The sequence below is a fragment of the Macrobrachium rosenbergii genome, chromosome 48 (genome assembly GCF_040412425.1).
Source record: "Macrobrachium rosenbergii isolate ZJJX-2024 chromosome 48, ASM4041242v1, whole genome shotgun sequence".
NCBI lineage: Eukaryota > Metazoa > Arthropoda > Malacostraca > Decapoda > Palaemonidae > Macrobrachium > Macrobrachium rosenbergii.
Window position 1 is genome coordinate 48,040,373 of NC_089788.1, and position 18,746 is coordinate 48,059,118.

The following is an 18,746-nucleotide window of genomic DNA, read 5'->3' on the forward strand; positions in this document are numbered from 1 at the left end:
GACAGCGAATTCGGGAAACTGAGTGTGAAGGGGTTCAAATGGGTGGATCCTCCAGGATGCAAGCGGTGCGTGTGATGCATGTACGTGAGGGGTTGTTGCATGAGGATCAGCAATTTGTTTTGATAGAGTATGGTAGAAAACGTAAGAAAGGGAAGAACGTAAGTGAACGGAATGGTCGTAAGTTGTGTGATAGGGGTGTGAGTGCCAAAGTGGAAATAAGTGTTAAAGCGTGTAATACGGATGAATGGGATGGTATGAATAGGACGTATAGCATATGCGGGTTTGATATAACTGAGTTGACTGAACGTGTAGGGGTTAGTGAACGGTTGGAGGTGAGCGAAAGTGTAAGAGTAAGAGAGCGTAGCAGTAATATACGAGTGATTGAAAGCATGAATGAATCGTTGCAAGAATTGGAAAGGTCAATGAGCGAATGGGATGGGTTAGTTGAAGAATTGGGGGAGGTATTTGGGAACGAGTTAGAGGGTATAGATGAGATTGTGGATGAAATTGAGAGTGGTAGTAGTGAAGAAGATAGCGTGAATCTGAGAGAGAATGGAGGAGAAAATGTAAATCTGAATGTTGCTGGAAGAGAGAGCGAGTCTGAGAGAATGATTGCGTGCCCGCGAACCCGATCTAGAGGACCTGCTAGTGAGCATCCGTGGGTGTTGCGTAAGGCGATTTGAAAGGGGTGTGAAAGGTGTTGGTTGGGAAATGCTAAAAGGGGGGAGAAATATAGAGGGATGAAGAAATTTGTTTTTATTTAGCATTTCCCAACGTTTTGTGAGAGAAAGAGAGAGAGAGTGTAATTGTCGTTGTGAGTGGTTCGGTTGTTGGAGTTGGATTTACGGCTGTCTCTCTGTCTGTCGGTCTGTCGGGAGTTTTTCATTTTTTGGAGAAGTTTGGGCAGTTGAGGTCCAACCTTGAAAGTGAACGGGGAGTTCGTCTGTTTTTTTTGGGACCATATTGATGGTGCATGTGTCTCTTTTTTTTTCGTTCATTGTTGGTGGAGGGTTTGTTTGAAATTTTGTTTTTGTGGTTTCTGTGTGCTGTGATTGGCGACCGTGGACCTTTACCCATCTCCAGCAACCGAAGATCAGGGTGAGTGTTGTTTTGTTTGTGGGTTAGAATTCCGCCACAGCAAGACGCTCTAGAGGTAAGGCGAGAGGTTCTAAGCGATAAAGTAGGCGTCCCTCCTCACAAGTGGTCACGGGTGGGGCAGGGGGTGCATGGCGAGCCATTGGGCTACATGGCTGGCCTTCAGGGTGGAACAATGGGTAGTAGATGTCCTTTGGGTGGAGTACCTACTACCCCTCAACTTTCCTCCTCTTTTTGTTCAGCCTCCTCTTCACCTGATATACGCTCTCAGCTCGTTGAAACATCAAGCTCTCCAAGGCAAAGTGGCGGTGATGGAGAAAGGAGCAGTGGAAATGGTAGAGCATCCTTCTCCAGGTTTTTAGTCGGGTCTTTCTCGTTCCCAAGGCGATTGGCGGCCAGTGATAGACCTGTCAACCCTTAACCTGTACATCATTAAGACCTGATTCAGGATGGAGACTTCTCAAATGGTGTTAGCAGCTGTCAGGGAGAACTACTGTCTGCTTTCAATAGACCTGAAGGATGTGTACTTCCAGATTCCATTTCATCCTTCCTCCAGGAAGTTTTTCCGCTTCAGCCCTGGGGAGTCAGTTTTCCAGTTCAAAGTCCTGTGCTTTGGCCTCTCAACAGCCCCTCAAGTTTTCACGAGAGCATTCACCCTAGTTTCATCATGGGCCCACTCCCAGGGGATTCGCCTTCTCAGATACCGCGATGACTGGCTGGTCTTGGCAGGTTCTCAGGAAAAGTTAATCCAAGACAGGGACCGTCGTCTTCAGTTTTGTTGTGACTTGGGCACTGTGGTCAATATGGAGAAGCGCATCTCGTCCCCAGTCAGAAGATTCTTTACCTTGGTATGGTCATAGACACAGTCTCATTGAGGGTTTTCCCATCAGACCAGAGAATGGAAAAGTTCAAAGCTGTAGCTCGGTCCTTCTTCTTGGAGCAGTCCCAGCCAGCTCGTCAGTGGCAAGTGATGCTGGATCTGTTAACCTCCCTAGAGAAGTTGGTCCCTCACGGTCGTCTACATCTTCAGTCTCGGCAGTGGAGGCTGAAAGAGTTTTGGTCCCCTCCTCATTTTTTAGTTCTGCTGTCGCAAGAAGTAAGAGAGGACCTGTCGTAGTGGTTGGACAACAGGAACTTGGACATAGGGGTGCCTCTTCATTCTCCTCCTCCAGAGATCTTCCTGTTCTCAGATGCCTCGTGCAAGGGTTGGGGAGCACATTTGGAAGGTCTTGTAACATCCGGAGTGTGGACTCCACAAGAGAGGCAGCTTCACATCAATGTTCTGGAGCTCAAGGCTGCCTTCCTAGCACTAGCAATTTCAGGAGAGGGTGGTGGGGCACTCTGTGGTGTTCATTTCAGACAACACCATGGTGGTGGCCTATCTAAACACGCAGGAAGGGCTGGTGTCATGCCAACTACACTTCCTGACGGTGCTCCTTCAACAATGGGCGACAGAATATTCATTGGCTCTCCCGGCCAGGTATATCCTTGGCAGGAGGAACGCAGTGACAGGCAATCTGAGTCATCAGAGTCAGGTCATAGGGACAGAGTGATCTCTGCACCAGGACATTGCAAAGAGGCTCTTACATCTGTGGGGAAGACCCTTAATAGACCTGTTTGCAACGAGGTTCACCAGAAAACTAGAGGTCATTTGTTCATATGTTCCATGGTTCCAGATCCATTTGTAGTGGCAGAGGACACCCTGCAACATTCCTGGGACAATCTGGAGGTCTATGCCTTCCCTCCATTTTGCCTAATCCATCAAGTTCTGAACAGGGTAGTGGCCTCTCAGAACCTCTGAATGACCCTAGTTGCTCCCATGTGGCCCCACACAGAATGGTTCCCCAATCTCCTAACCCTACTGTCAGAAGCTCCGAGAGAGATTCCTCCATGGCACAACCTTCTGTGTCAACCCCACTTCCAGAGATTCCACCACTCAGTAGAGTCCCTGTCTCTTCACAGCTGGAGACTATCCAGTATCTCCTCCTCCGAGAGAGATTTTTCTCACAGAGCAGCATCAGATGTCTGGCTATCTCATAAGATCTTCCTCAGCCGTGTACTAAGGCAAGTGGGCCGTTTACTGTGGTTGGTGTCATCAACGTGGTCTCTCTGAAATTGGAACTATTGTTCAGCAGGTAGCAGACTACTTTGTTTTTCTCCACAGTGAGAAACAACTTTCCGTGTCTTCCATCAAGGGCTACAGAGCTGCCTTGAGTGCAGTTTTACGTATCAAGGATGTCAATCTTTGTTCTTCCTGGGAGATCAATGCATCTCAAGAGCTTTGAGCAGTCTTGTCTTCCAAAAGAGCTTATACAGTAGACCACCCAGCTGGGACCTGACTTTGGTTTTGGGCAGCCCCACCCGTGGCCCGTTTGAGCCTTTGTATCGTGCATCAGATAGAAACCTGACTCTCAAGACGGTTTTCCGGCTGTCCCTGGCCTCCTCGAAGCGAGTTGGTGAACTCCATGGCCTATCTTATGATGTCAAGCATACAAGGGGTTTGACATCCATAGCCTTCAAATTTGTCCCGGAATTCATGGCAAAGACCCAAAACCCTTCTTGTCATGATGACAGATTTGATTCCTTCTCAGTTTAATCTCTTAATGACTTTATTGATAATGGTCCAGATGAACTGCTCCTTTGCCCTGTCAGAGCACTATGCTGCTACCTGAAAAGGATTCGCCATCTCTGACCAGGGCGCTGAAGACTTTTCCATAGCCCTGGCCAGAATAAGAAAGAAGTGTCCAAGAATACGATCTCCTTTTGGCTACGTGAGACTATCAGACAAGCCTACAGTTCGACTACATGCTCCAATCCTAACACAGTACATGCAAGAGCACATGATGTTAGGGGGCTAGGCCCCCTTTGGCATTTAGATAGAACTTGTCTATTCAAAGGATTTTGAAGGTTGGCACATAGTTTCATCAGACCACCTTCACTTCCTTCTATCTGCAGGATAAGTAGAGTTATATACTGTATAATATGTACAAGCTGTACATTATACTTTATAACTAAGTGCAGTAATGTGACTTGTAGCAAAAAACAATGTACTGTATAAAGTTAGATACTGTATGGAACCATACTTATATAAAAGACAGCAACTAGTGTCCTACCCTACATAGTGGGTCCAAGATCCATATTCAGTATCTTTAACCATTAAAAATATATTTGTCCTATTCTTATGGTTTGAAAATCTATGATAATCAAATTACACAATGCTGCAATACAGTAGTCACTTTGGGTACACCCAAGACTTAAGAAGCACATCAGCCGATTACTTTTCTTCCAGGTAAGCTAGCTAACACTCAGACTTACAATTAAATCATAAATATTCAAAACCTCAAAGCATGGGTTCACAAGCCCCCGTTTTCACCTAAACTATTACAATGCAGTGTTATAAATTTGTTTTATGATGGTACATATCTTTAGCTAAACAATAAAGCCTTGTCATCTCAGATTTTGTGAAATTTAATGAAAATAGCCCTGTAACATTGTTTTTTCTATTTTTACAAATCAGTGTGACATTATTTTTTGCTTTCTCCTACAAATCAAATGACCCATTTTATCAAAAGGAAATACCCTCTGAGGGAGTGTGTCACTGTACAATATAATTTTCTCCATTTTGAGGGACTACTGTCTACAGTAAAGTACTGGTGGCTTCACACCAAACATGATACCAAAAAACAAAAATAACTAATGTGAACATACAGTACATCTCATATAAAGTATAATGTACATATTTCAATAAAATTACTACATCCAGTTTTTGTGGTACTATAGAGATGGTGCAATTCTGAGTCAAAAAGACATGTTCATTAATATAGTGTTGCAAATGCTGTGCAGGCAGTGTTCACATTGTGTATAATGCACTTACAGTATGTGTAGATAACTTTGTATTTATGAGTTTATGGTAGTGATAACCAGGGCAAGGTGAGACGGTGAATGTTATAATATCAAATTTTTCATACAGAAATGCAAATCATTGCATTTTTTTGATGGAGGATGCTGGAAACCATCTGTGAAACTAGTACGTAACAAGGTGGTTAATTGGAGCTAGACGAGTGGGGGGGAAACATCTATTAACCTGCTATAGGCCAGCACTCTCTCTTCAGTTGTGGTTGAGTGAAGGCATCACACAGTACTCAGGCTGACCATAAAGTTGAAACTTCTTTCATATATTTTATTGCATGTATGTTGTTAGTAATGTTTGGTCAACAGGGATTTGAACAATGACAGCTGTGAAGGATTTAAGTGGGTTTTGGCCAGTGTATGTCCTCACTGTTCATTTATTGTAACCAGTTTTGCTGTTCTGCAAGGGTAGGTTCAGCAAAGGAGTGTGCTGGCTGGTCTCTGCAGCAGAGGGAAGCAAACAGACATTCCCAGGTTTTTTCAAAGGGGATTACTCCCCTTTTGATACCACTGACTCTTTCCCCTCTCCCTCCCCTTATCTCTCTCTTACTCATTCTCCTTTGGCTTGCCAAAGGGATACACATAAGAGGGTAGGCAATCAGCACATGCTGTCTGACAGTGCCACCCTAGGGGTACATGCCGAGCTCTCCTCGGGTGAGACGTGTGTGTTCATGGTTCACAACCAGTTACCTATGTTTCATTGGCAGCCTCAGTTTTCCAAGTGACCTGTCTGTTACTGCTGTGCCTGTTATGGAACTCAAAGCTGTTGTACCTCTTGTAGCAGTCACCTTGCCTGTAGAGGAAGCCCCACAGTATCAAGCACATGCCATACTCTGACGCTACTACCTATACTCAAACATGATCCTTTATTGTAGCTGAGGAGTATGACTTGTGGATGGAGTAGGGTGAAAAATGTATCTTATTTCCTCTTCCTTCTTATCTTCTGCATCCACAGAAAGAAAAAGTAAGAGGTGCCAGAAGCCCTTTCACAAGAAGTCCCATCCAATTTCAATCGGCATCTTTCTTCTGGGATTGGCAACATTTACTTACCTGTGATTGGAACTTCTGCCATAGGTAGGGGTTGACATCAGGTTCTCTGAGTGTACTCATGAACCTGTATTTTGACAGTTTCCTTCTGAGACAGGAATATTGTACTGGTCTCCTCCTGTGCTTGTGCTTGTGCTGAGGTATGGAGAGAAAGCCACGGCTACCTTCTCGCCTCCCATGTAAGAACAGATTTCTGTTGCTTGATAGTACTGAGTATTGGAACAATCTGTAGACACGTGAAATGCTGATCCTTGAGCGGTGTCTGGTTTGCCCAGAACTCCCAGTGTACATGTGCACAACCCCTGGATCATTGCATGTGTAGACAAAGCTTTTGTGCAAAGGCCACCACATTCAAATATAATTGTGACACTGTATGCACATGATTACGCATACCCTCAGGTGATGCCTGGTTCATTTGTAACTCCCAATGTACATGTATACAATACAATGTGAAGATTTCCACATCACAATACTGCTCTGGATATTGTGGCGTGCCACATGGATGTCATCACCTAGACACTCAGGGTGTTCATGCTTGTGCATAATAAACATGAGTGTTCATCTGCAGCCTCCATTACTTTGATTTTGGCCAATCATACAAAAGTCAACAGCCATGTAGACCATGAGTTTGAGCAATTACAAGTCAACCTTGGCTCATGATTCAGCAATCCATACTGCCAGGTACAATCTTTCACATGTCAACTGTCTCAGAACATTTACCATGGCAGACTGATTAGTCAACCTCTCTTGGGAGAGGATCGTTAATTAATTCATGCTTTGAGGAGTCTTTTAGGAACTGAAGGATTTTCTCCTTGCAATCCCTTCAGGCAAAGTTGGAACAGCTTTTTCAAGATACCATCAGACTCACTTGTGAGCTTAGTAATCTCAAGGGAGAAACCATGGCTCTGATGTTTAAACCCATCTTGTCAATAGTGCATACTCAAGGGTGCACTCTGAAGGTAAAAAAATATTTCCAACTGCTGTGGCCACTGTTTGTTGAGGTGCTTTGGATAAGGTTAACAGTGATTTGCAGATTAGAGTTCCCTGCTGTTCTGCAAACTGAGCAAGGTACTTTCCTCATCACTGACATCTCAGAGGATGCACAAACTACTCTCAAATGAACTTTCCCAAGTGAAGGGTAAATTAGTTTTTTGCCGTCAGGATACTACTTACACCCATGGGTAAACTTTGTCCCGAGAGGCATATCCCATGTCTACACTCTTCTTCTGACAAGTTTCATCAAAATCCCTGATGCTAAAGGAAAAAGTGCTTGCCTAAAGAAGGTGAATGAAGGTTTCCCCTAATCACCTATCTACCTAAAATTTACCACCTTATTACAAAGTTTCAATAAACTATTCCTAGCTCACAATGATATTCCTACTTAAAAGGCTCTGGTTTGTATACCTAGGAACAACACACACTTTAAAGTTTATTTCTTCAAAATATTCTTCTGTTATTCAGATTGTATCCACTACAAATTTTGTAAAAACAATTTTTAGATAAGTGACTTACAAAGCAATTGCATAGCTACTAGCTTTCCACACGGCAGTCTTAAGAATTCAAATTTTCGCAGTGGAGCTACCATCACTAGTGTAGGTGACAGGATCCCACTCACTTTCGGGACCTAGGTACAACTCAGCAGAGCTGCAATTCATTTTCTGCCAGCTCCTGACCAACATCGGTGGTTTTGTGCAGTCTCATCATCATTTTTTGGATATATCTGTCCAGCTCTTTGGTGAAGTATTCAGGTTTTCCTTGTTCTCGGTGTGCGGTGAATATTTAGCTATTTAGAAATTTTGTCAGCAGTGGTTAACTTTATTCTAATTAGCCAGGATGTGTTGTAGAACAAGATTAGTTAAGCTCTCTTTTCATTCTCACACTAAACGTGTGAAATGTAGGGGGGCAAGACAGTAGGCTAATATATAGCTTACTTGTTCAGAATGTCAGGATCGGGACAAGCAAAAGTGACTTTGATACCGCATTTAGTGAGTTTGGATAGGGATAGAAATAGGAAGTGCAGCCCTTAGAGCCGAGAATAAGGCTAGTGTAGCTCCTGTTCCATCTCCTCCAGTGTAGGAGATAGTGCTATTTCTTTTCCTCAAATCCATACTTTGTCTCTAGTCCTTAGCCCTCCTACTTTTTTACCACATACTCCTTTATCAGGTTCTCATGCTTCCAATCTCGACACCATTGCCAGTCTCGAATCTAGATTCAATAAGAAATTTGAATTTTTAGCCAGCACGGTTACGGAACTCAGTGTCCCCAGTGTCAGTAGTGCAGTGCAAAGTGACAGAGTTGTGCATAATGAGGAGGTGGCTACCCGTCCCACCAGTGCCCCTGGACGAAGGTCCCTGTCTCGCTCACCAGCACCGGGGAGAAGACATATCGGAGGTCCAAGGGAGGCTGGTGGGGTTTGCCTACCAGTAGTTGCCCCCTCCACAAAGCCTGGTGTCTGTTCCCAGGCTGCAGCTGAGCGCCACTGGAAAGGCGTCTCGGTTAGTGCTGATCATCTGTCATCGAACTCGGGTGACTTGTCGCCCAACAGGACGTGCCAGCAGCTCCGAGTTGTCGCCTCTAGGTCTTTGAAGAGGTATTCTGCTGTTGTGGACAGTTCTCCTCTTCCTGTTAAGAGGTATAAGGAGACAAGTGCCAGTCAACAACCTTTGTGCAGTTTCACAGTTCCAACTTCAGACAGCCAGAAGTAGATGAGGTTTTCGAGCGACCAGTGCTTGTGTCTTGACACTCTGATCTTCCTCGTGAGCATCTATCACCCTCTTCTCTTCGGTCTCACTCTTCCGAGCGCTGGTCTCCTTTCAGTCACGTGTCGCTTACTTCAATGCCACACTCGACTTCTTCAACCCACGCGGCACCAACTGTCTGTTCGGCGCCAACCTCACCACTTCTGCACCCGTCTTTGCAGGAGGATCCTTCCTTGGCCCCACTTCGTCGTCACCTGGAGGATATTATGGGTATTTGAAGAAAATATCTTCGTCTTCAAAGAGCAAGGATCCGTCTTTGCTTTCTATTTCGTCATATGAGGAGGAAGCAGAGCATGATTCCACCCCTTCATCGTCTTACTCCAGTTTGCTGAAGTTCTTCCTGGCAGACGTTTTTGACTTTTTCAAGCCTGCTGCTTATGCTTTGCCTGCGTCTACCTTCCTCATGAGGAAATGCTCTTTGGACAGTGCGTGTCTCCCCAAGTTAGTTCTTTCCTCCTCTTCGAAGAAATTCCTTCGAGAGGTGGATGAGTGGTTGGCCTACAAGAGGGAGCAAGGTAAAGCTACCTTTGCCTTCCCTCCCTCTAAGCTTCTGAAGAAGAAATACTGCTTCTATGTCACCGGAGAGGTGCCTTCATTAGGAGTCTCAGCCTTCTCCCAAGGGGACTTCTCCAGTCTGGTTGATGCTATGCACTGAGCTGAGTTCACCTCAGCCAAGATTGTTTTCCTCTCTCGATCTTGTCTGTCTCGTCAAAAACTTTTTTAAAGTTTTGAAGATCTTCAGTTTTCTGGACTGGAATGTGGGAGCTTTGGCGAGAAAAAAATTGAAGACCATCCAGACCTTGCTGAAGCTTTTGCTTCTGACTGGCTGGGTGTTTTATCATGCGCCGACAAAGCCATCAGGGATGGTTCTGGTGAACTTGCTTCTCTTTTCTCGATGGGCATACAAAGGGAGTAACTACTATGCAGAACTCAGCGCTCTTGTTTTCTCCCTTATGCAAGACCCATCTCTTCCTTCAGGAGACATTCAAGGAAGTGTTATCAGCTGTGCAGAAGAAATCCACTATGGATCTTTTAGCTCAGTCTGCCAAGCGCCTGAAGGAAACTCCCTCTGTTTCCAAGTATTTCTTGCCCTTGCAACTGCAGCCCTTTTGTGGAGCAAGATCAAGACCTCAACCCAGACCTCGAGCTAACCTGCATCCTCCTTCGAGGTCCATCAAGAAGTTTACTTTCAAGCCCGCCCCTAAGAAATAAAGCTTTTGTCCTTCATGCACCCATTGGAGGTGAGCTTCATCCCTTTCGGGAGGAATGGAGTTGCACAGGTGTGGCCCCCTGGGTGGTCCAAGTACTGAGAAGTGGCTACTCCATTCCTCTCAGAGACAGGTCTCCCTAGTCCAGGTCGCCTATCATCTTGATGACCTACTTGGTAGGATCCAGGAAGTTTTTGGCTCTTGCTCAAGAGGTCGAGTCCCTGATTCATGAAGGGGCAATAGAGGAGGTAGTGGATCGTTCGTTGGAGAGGTTTTACAACCGACTCTTTGTAGTCCCCAAATCATTGGGGGGGGTTGGTTGGAGGCCCATCCTGGACGTCAGCTCCCTGAACTTATTTGTAGTAAAGACGAAATTTTGCATGGAGACTCTCCACTCTGTCATGTCCTCTCTCCATCAGGGCGACTGGATGGTCTCCCTGGACATGAAGGATGCCTACTTCCATGTTCCCATCCATCCTGCCTCCAGTAAATTTCTGAGATTCGTGTTTAGAAGCAAAGTCTTCCAATTTCAGGCCCTTTGCTTTGGTCTGTCCATGAACCCTCAAGTTTTCACCAGGACCCTCGCTCCTCTTGAGAATGGCTTCATTCTCTAGGGATCAATGTATCCCTCTACTTGGACAATTGGCTTCTCCGCTCCAAGTCGGAAGTGCAGTGTGCGGAGGACTTGAAGAAGACTCTTCGCCTAATGCAGGAGTTAGGCATTTTGATAAACCCCCAGAAGTCACGGTTGACTCTGATACAGAAGATTCCCTATTTAGGGATGATTCTGGACTCTCGAGCTTTTCGGGTTTTTTCTATCGCCCAAAAGAATCGAGTTGTGCCTACAGACTGTTTGGGAGTCACCCCCCCCCCACCTCTCTCTCTCTCTTTCTCTCTCTTGGTATACTCAGCAGTCCAGTAGGTGAGTCTCCTAGGCACCTTGGCCTCAGTAGAACAATTTGTGAAGTTGGACAGGCTTTGCATGAGGCCCCTACCATTTTACTTGAAAGGAAGTTGGTGCAGAAAGACCCAGCCAGACTCCTTTGTCTTTCCCATCTCGTTGGAGATCAAGGAGGATCTTCAGTGGTGTTTGTCAGAAGAAAAGCTTCAAGTAGGAATATCGCTTCTGCCACTGTACCCCATCCTAGAGTTTTATTCAGATGCCTCCAATCTAGGTTGGGGAGTCCTTTTAGGGAGCCAAAGGGTCTCAGGAACATGGACTTTGATTCAGAGATCCTTACATATTAACTTCAAGGAGCTAAAGGCCATTCATCTGGGCCTTCAGTCTTTCACTCCTATGGTAGCAGGAAAGGTTGTAGCAGTGTATGCAGGCAAAATACCACCTCCTCTGGGCAAATCAGTACCAGGTGAAGATTGTTACTCGCTTCGTGCAGGGAAAATTAATGTCCTTGCAGACGAATTGTATCGCTGCAATTAGGTTTTTCTGATGGAGTGGACTTGGGACTCCCTCGTATGCAACAATTTCTGAAAATCACGAGGCAAACAAGCTGTGGGCCTCTTCGCAACATCAAGAAATTATCGTATGCCTCTCCTTGGCTCCCCAGTCCCAGACCATCTCGCATGGGCGACGGATGCCATGCTGTTGGATTGGACGGGCCTGGATGTCCACGCCTTCCCGCCTTCTGAATTGATCAGCAATCCATTTTGGCCCATGAAAGAATGGTTTCCGGATCTGCTGCACCTGTTAGTGGACTTCCCAACACTTCTGCCACACTTCCTCAGGTCCCATCAAGGATTGTCCACTCGGGGCCCTGGCAGGCTTCAGTCTGTCTGGAGCATCGTCAGAGTGTAAAGGCTTTTCAAAGCAAACTACAGAGGCTTTTGCTAGGTGCAAAAGATCTTCTGCCAGCAGGCTCTACCAATCCAAGTGGTCAGTTTTCAGAGGATGGTATCGACAAATAACATCTAGTCTTCTGAAACCTTTATAAGCCAGTTAGCTGACTTTTTGCCTTTCTTGAGGACCGATACGAAGTTGTCTCCTTCTCCCTTAAATGGGGTATAGGTCATTGTTCTAAGACCTCAGAGATTTTATCAGATCCTTTGAAACCTCCATTAGAAAGCCTGGATTTTTTCTCCTAGAATTTGGACATTGTTCTGCAGTGGCTTATGAGCTCATCCTTTGAGCATCCCAGATCGACCTCTTTTAAGAATCTCACTGGGTAGACACTCTTTCCCTTGGCATTAGTGATCACAAACTTGTTAGCAAGCGGTAAGCCTTTGACATTAGTGTAGGTTTTGCAAGTGGAAACGCAGTATACTCTCTCTCTCTCTGTCTCTTGTTTTGCTTGCCAAGAATGATGTTTCCAAGTCTCGGCCTCGCTCGTTTGTTATTGGGAGCTTAACGGACATCCTCAGGCCAGAGGAGAAAGGGAGACTTCTTTGGCCTGTAGGAACCTTGAATTTCTACCTTCAGAGGACAGAAAAGATCAGAGAACCCTCCGACAAGCTTCCGTGCGCAGTAAAGATCCCTACAAGCTTCTGTGCGCAGGAAAGATCCCTACAAGCTTCCATGCGTAGTAAAGATCCCTACAAGCTTCCGTGTACAGGAAAGATCCCTACAAGCTTCCGTGCACAGTAAAGATCCCTTCACGCCCTCTGTCAAAGAATGTGCCTTCTTTCTTCCTCAGAAGTTCGATTACAGAAGTGCATTCTCAAGTTCAGGAAGATGTTTTATCTTCCCTTACGATCAAAGCTCACGAGGTTCGAGCTGTCACTCTCAGCCAGGGGCATCCCTCTTTTTCGACTCACTTGGCGTCCACCTCATCATTCTTACATGTTCGACCATTTGGCGAACACTCCTGGGTGCTTGGCACTAACTGTTGAGAGTTCAGACCCAGTACTTGGGTGCTAGGCGTCAATAGCGGGGCTCTCAGCACCAAATTCCGGGTGCTTGGAACCGACTTCCAGGACCCGTGGCTGGCATAGTTGAGAAAGGAAGCATAGAGGGCTCTCTGTCCCTCTTTTGTCCCTTCGCCTTGTTGTAGGGTCGTCGTGTTTAAGGGAAGCCTGGGGGTACAGTGTACCTGGAGTACCCACCAGTTTTAATGGTTGGGTTAGTGGTTCTTTATTTTAGTTGTAAGTGACAGTGTTGTGTTTATTCTGGCCTATGCCCAGGGCAAGGGTGCTATTTTCTGTCTTTGTCAGCCATCGGTGAACTTCCATGGCTGCAAAGTACCCACTAAAGTAGAGGCGACTCTTGGTCAATACTGCCACGTCCTCTACAGGTTAAGATGAGCACCGACCAGAGGTGGTACCCACCTAAAGCAGCTCTCTTACCAGTTAAGGTACAGTACCCTAGTTCAAAGTCATTATCTTTATTATAATATGTTTTGGATTAGAACATGTCCATGATTCCCACCTCCTCTCAATGTGGAATCAGCTATGTAATTGCTTGGTAAGTCACTTAATATAAAAATGACATTGTTATGATACAATAGAGTTTTATATATACTTACCAAGCAATTACATAATTGGAGCCCACCCTCCTTCCCGCAATGGACATTTGGGCATCAAACAAATTGAAGCTCTTTGTTGAGTTGTACCTATCAGTCCCGAAAGTGGGCAGGACCCTGTCACCTACACTAGTATCGTGACTCAAGATGGAATCACGATAGTGCATTTATAAAGACCAGTAAGCAGTCATTTATCTTTTATTTTGTAAGGGAAATATTATGAACATTATGCAATGCGAGATGCGTAGAAAATTATATAAGTTGTATTGAATTGTTTGTAATAATATATTTCTTTGTGTCAAGTGTTTTTGAAGAGTAAAATACACTCAATGGTTGTTTGACTCTAAGCAATCTTTAACGAGTTGTTAAGGATTGTCGTTAGCGAATGCGGTCCGCGCATGCGTGGACTTCAGTCAGCTCTGACTGATTTGAGTTAGAATCGAACAGTACCGGCTCAGTTGTGTAACAGTGAGGGTCATTGTTACCCTACGGTAACTCGTAAAGTAGGGGGGAAGGAATTAACACAGCTTCGAGAGGAGTTCTTACCATCATGTGCTACAGCTAAGTTTACGATTTTATAAGTGTTTTGTTGAGGTGATAATATTGAAGGGCATGCATGCACTATAGATATTGTTACTGGCAGGCATTTGTAAAATGAATAGGATTATTCTTCGGATTGCGGATAGGAAACTTTACAATAAATATTTTAAGGTTAGTAATAAATATAAATAATCTATTTCTGGTCAAACAATGATTTTATACGATCACAGGATATGGTAAATTAAATTGTATATATGAACACAACGCAAATTCTCGATTTATTGAATGAAAGGAACAGAAAAGAATCCTTGGAAATCTGTTAATGAACCTGGTAATATGTGAACCAAATCAGGGTAAATTTAGGTTTTCATATTGATTGAATATTCTATATGTTTACTATTTTGGATTCTTTTGAGTAAATATATAACTGGTGCCGTGACCAGGATTATTGCGGGTGATGATTGATAATTGGTAACTGATTGATAACGCATATTTTTAACTTTGATATTGGTGTTTATAGGTGAATGTTTATAGATGTTTTTACCTATATTGAGTTTCATGAGAAAGTGTTCGTTTTGTCGGGTTTGTTATGACTAGGTCGGTATTGGCAATTCAGGAAAACGTTGACACCGTATATTTTTTTTTTTTTTTTTTTTTTTGCCGTGAAACATATGAGGAAAATTGGTGAGTAAGAGATTATCATTCCCTTTAGTAGTTTGCACTCTATTTGATTGTTAATTGTATTTAAAATTTTGATATTTAATGATAATCTGTTATAATTGAGTGATTAATGAACTTATTCTGAAAAATTTCATTTTGAGATTTTGTTTGTAATTTATCGATCGTAGCAGGAAATCACGAGTAGGAATTTGAACTGGTAACCTCGTTCTCTTTAGATTCATAAAAGTTTAACTATATTTTGACTATTTACGACGACGAAAAGTTGAAATTTGTATTTGAAAAAAAAAAAATTTTAACTTTCTCTTAAGTGATTGAAAATTTTATATGCGTTATACATTTTGAATTAATCAGTGTTAATCGTTGCCACTAATTGAAAACATTTAAGTATGAAAATTAATTTCCACTAGTTGTGATTTTTATTGAAAAATAATTTAAAGTGGAAATAATAATTTTGGAAAGTTGAATTTCGGTAATTCATTAATAGTTGAAAGTGAAGTTAATAAATTGGTTCTTTCCTATGGTGAAATTTTCGAGTTGTGTTAGTAAGTTTGCACTGACATTGATAATATCGTTGTCGCACACGCGCCATTTGTCAATGATCGGGCATCCATTTATGGGTTAAGCTGGTCTCGGCATTAATAAAGAATAATGTTGTCGCACAGGCGGCCATCTTGTTAATGACCGAGCAGCTAAGTTGAAGTTTGTTTAACACGAAAACTCTATGGGAAGGAATTTAATATAGTTGTGCTGTTGCAAATAATATACATAATGCACTAAATAATTATTAGGTAGTTCCTTCCTACATCCTTGCTTGGTCTATTTTTCTCCTTTAGTGAACAGTTTAGAGAATTAACAATGTCGGACATAAAACATCAGACGTAGAAATGTCAGATAATGAAAATGAAAAAACAGAAAAACGCATAGTGTTGATCCTAGGACATTCTCAGGTAAGGAAAATGGAAAGTGCCTTTGATAAAATAAATGAAGAAGAGGAAACCCTTTATTTTATAACACACTCAATAGGTGGTGCTACTTGTTATGATATCACATCTGAAGAAGTAAAGGGGTGTGAAGCAGAGGCAGTTGTGTTTTTTGCAGGAAGTAATGATATAGATAGTGAAGATGCTGAATCAACAAATGATATTAGGAATAATATCATAGAACTTGCAAATGATATCTCCAATGTGGATGGAGTAAAGATAGTCTATATCGTTACTGTGGAACCCCGTACAAGCCTGAGATATGTAATCTATAACGAATATCGAAGAAGTCGAAATAGGTTGAACCAAAGACTACGTAAGTCAACCGGTTATTATATCATTAATAATGGTCTCACTGAGAAGGATCTAGGCAATGATGGAGTTCATTTAACTCAAGAAGCCTCTGAAACACTGGCGGGAAGAATATATGAAAGAGTCAGCAGTGATGCTGATTCAGGAGAATGGTAATAGCATAAGTGGACCAAGTGGGGTGGGGATAAGGGACTACGCATCTAGCATTGCATTAGTTATAAGTTGTATATAATTATTGTGGTAAGTTTTGAAGAAGTGAATTTCTCTTGAAGTGTGTTAATTAATTGCATTTAATGTGGTGGTTATATATTAAATTGAAAATTGTTGAAAATACTTAAATTGTATATTTTGCATAAACCATTGTTTGTTGAAATTGCTGAAAATTTGAAAATTTTTATTGGGTTTAGCTGATTTGATAATTATCATTGGGAAAATGACGGACAGAGAAGCTTTGGTGAGGTCACGAGGTGGTTACAAGGGTGTAATCACCAAATGGATAAATAAGATAGACTGCTATTGCTGCAGGTAATGTCAATACATTGTCTTCAATTAAAGATTTATTTATAAAACAAATGAAGACTGTGCAAGAACTGAATGAGAAGATATTAGCTTTAACCACTGAAGAAGAACGAATGAATGAGGTGGAAGAGCAAGCAGAGTATGAAGTAGTAATTGGGGAACATTGGTATAAGTTGATCAATGCCATAACGGCGATATCAGGAAGCGGTTCTCCTGGAAATCCTCCGACCACACCTAAGGTTAATATTAGATTGCCGAAATTGTATCTCCCACATTATACTGGAGATGTGTTGGAGTGGAATTCCTTCTGGGAATTGTACAATGTGTCGGTACACCAGCGAGGGGACTTGGAGCCAATTCAGAAATTTTCATATCTGCAAAGCTTACTCACAGGAGATGCTCTAAAATTGATTTCAGGATTTAAGTTGGAAGCTGCGAATTATTCACAAGCTATATCTCTTCTCCAAGCCACTTATGGGAAAAGGGATGAGATCAAGCGAGTTCTGTAAGAAGATTACTAGAAATGGAATCTCCATCTGCTAATTCAGAATCATTGCAAACATTCAGAGCAAATTTTGAATGCTCGATAAGATCGTTGGAGAGTGAAAACCTGGAGTTGAATGAGCTTTACACTATTTTGCTTTATGGTAAGTTGCCTAAGAGTGTTAGTGAAACTGTAAAACGCAGATGTGGAGATGATTGGCTAGTATTTGACACATTTAAGAAATATCTAGAAGAAGAAATTCACAATCTAAGATCTTTCGTCTCAGTGGATGTAAATAAACCTGGAACTCTATCAACAATATCTACATTCACAGTGAATCAATCACAATCTGTTAGACCTAAGAGTAAAGGAACTGTGAATAAATTTAGTTCTCAACAAGCAAGAAAATGTGCATTGTGTGAAGGCGAACACTGGTGGACACAGTGTAAAACTTATGCCAGTAGGGATAAGAGACTGAGTCGTCTCGGGTTTTTACGATTGTGTTTTGTGTGTGCATCGAATAAACACTTTAGTGTAGATTGTGAAAAGCAAAGTTGTGGAAACGGATGTAGATTAAAACATCATCATGTGTTGTGTGATAAACAACAAACCAGCGAACCAAGTAAACCAGCAAGTAAATCAACAATTAAATCCGCAAATAAACCAGCAAGTAAACCTAATAATAATGGTGTGCAAGTTGGAACACTTTCCGTAAGTGATCAGGGTCAGAAATCCAAGCAGAGGTCCATTCTACCAACAGCCACAATTGTGTTAAAGGGTAAAGGAAGACATTTAGTACGCCTTCGTGGATTATTGGACACTTGTGCGGAACGAACCTTTATCAGAAGGTCAGCACTTAAGGACGTGCAGTATAGATCTAAAGGCACGGAGAAAATTGTCTTAAGGGGTTATTTGACAAGCAAACCTGTGAACGAGTATGAGACGGTGAGTGTTTCCATACCTTATAAGGGTAGATTGATTATTATGGATTGTATTGTGGTAGACGAGTTACCAGAGTATACTAAGAAATTCAACGTTAAACGAAATTTGAAAACGTTGTGTAAAACCAAAATTTGTCTAGCGGACAAAGATTTCGATCTGCCTGTGGACAAGCAAGCACCCATTGATATGTTGGTAGGCGTTGATAATGTCTATAACATTTTACACCCCGGATTCAGAAAAGCTGGGAAATTGATATTGTTACCTACCATATTTGGATATGTTGTGACAGGGTCCTGTAATGCTCCTCCAGCGCAGGAAACCCAGGTAACTGTGTTAAAGCTAGCAATTAACGAGGAAGTAATTGAAGCTACTCATAAATATGATGATAATGTAAAGAATGATTTGGATATTTTGTGGAACTTAGATAAAGTAGGTATTGACTGCAATGAATTGAGAGAACATGATCGAAAGGTTCTAGAAGACTTTGAAAATACCATTGTATATTCTGAAATGGAGAAGCAATATGTTGTGGCCTTACCATGGAAGTCTAATAAGCCAAGGCTTCCATCCAATTATGGCATGGCGTTGGGCGGGTTAAACAACAATGTGCGAAATTTCAGAAAGATGAAGCCTACCTGAACCACTATCAAAAATCCTGAAGGATCAGGAGGATAGGGGTTCATTGAAAGGGTAGATAAAAGCAAATCGGTTGAAAATTGTCATTATCTAGCACATCATAGTGTACAGAAAGATAGTGTCACCACTCCAATCAGAATAGTTTTCGACTGTTCCTGGAG

At 42.7% G+C, this 18,746-nt stretch overlaps 2 protein-coding genes across 2 annotated transcripts; both read left to right on the forward strand.

Moving 5' to 3' along the window:
- The first annotated feature begins 16,576 nt into the window (after positions 1-16,576).
- Positions 16,577-17,032, forward strand: LOC136831088 (uncharacterized). Its single transcript, XM_067091037.1, has one exon. The coding sequence runs from the start codon at positions 16,577-16,579 to the stop codon at positions 17,030-17,032; it is 456 nt and encodes a 151-aa protein (XP_066947138.1).
- A 14-nt stretch (positions 17,033-17,046) lies between these two features.
- LOC136831089 (uncharacterized) lies at positions 17,047-18,588 on the forward strand. Its single transcript, XM_067091039.1, has one exon. It carries the CDS (start codon positions 17,047-17,049, stop codon positions 18,586-18,588), a length of 1,542 nt encoding a protein of 513 aa, XP_066947140.1.
- Positions 18,589-18,746: the final 158 nt, after the last annotated feature.

Bases quoted from the DNA above. Each gene is read 5' to 3' on its own strand.
- LOC136831088 (XM_067091037.1), top strand. From the start codon at position 16,577: ATGAAGACTGTGCAAGAACTGAATGAGAAGATATTAGCTTTAACCACT.
- LOC136831089 (XM_067091039.1), top strand. From the start codon at position 17,047: ATGGAATCTCCATCTGCTAATTCAGAATCATTGCAAACATTCAGAGCA.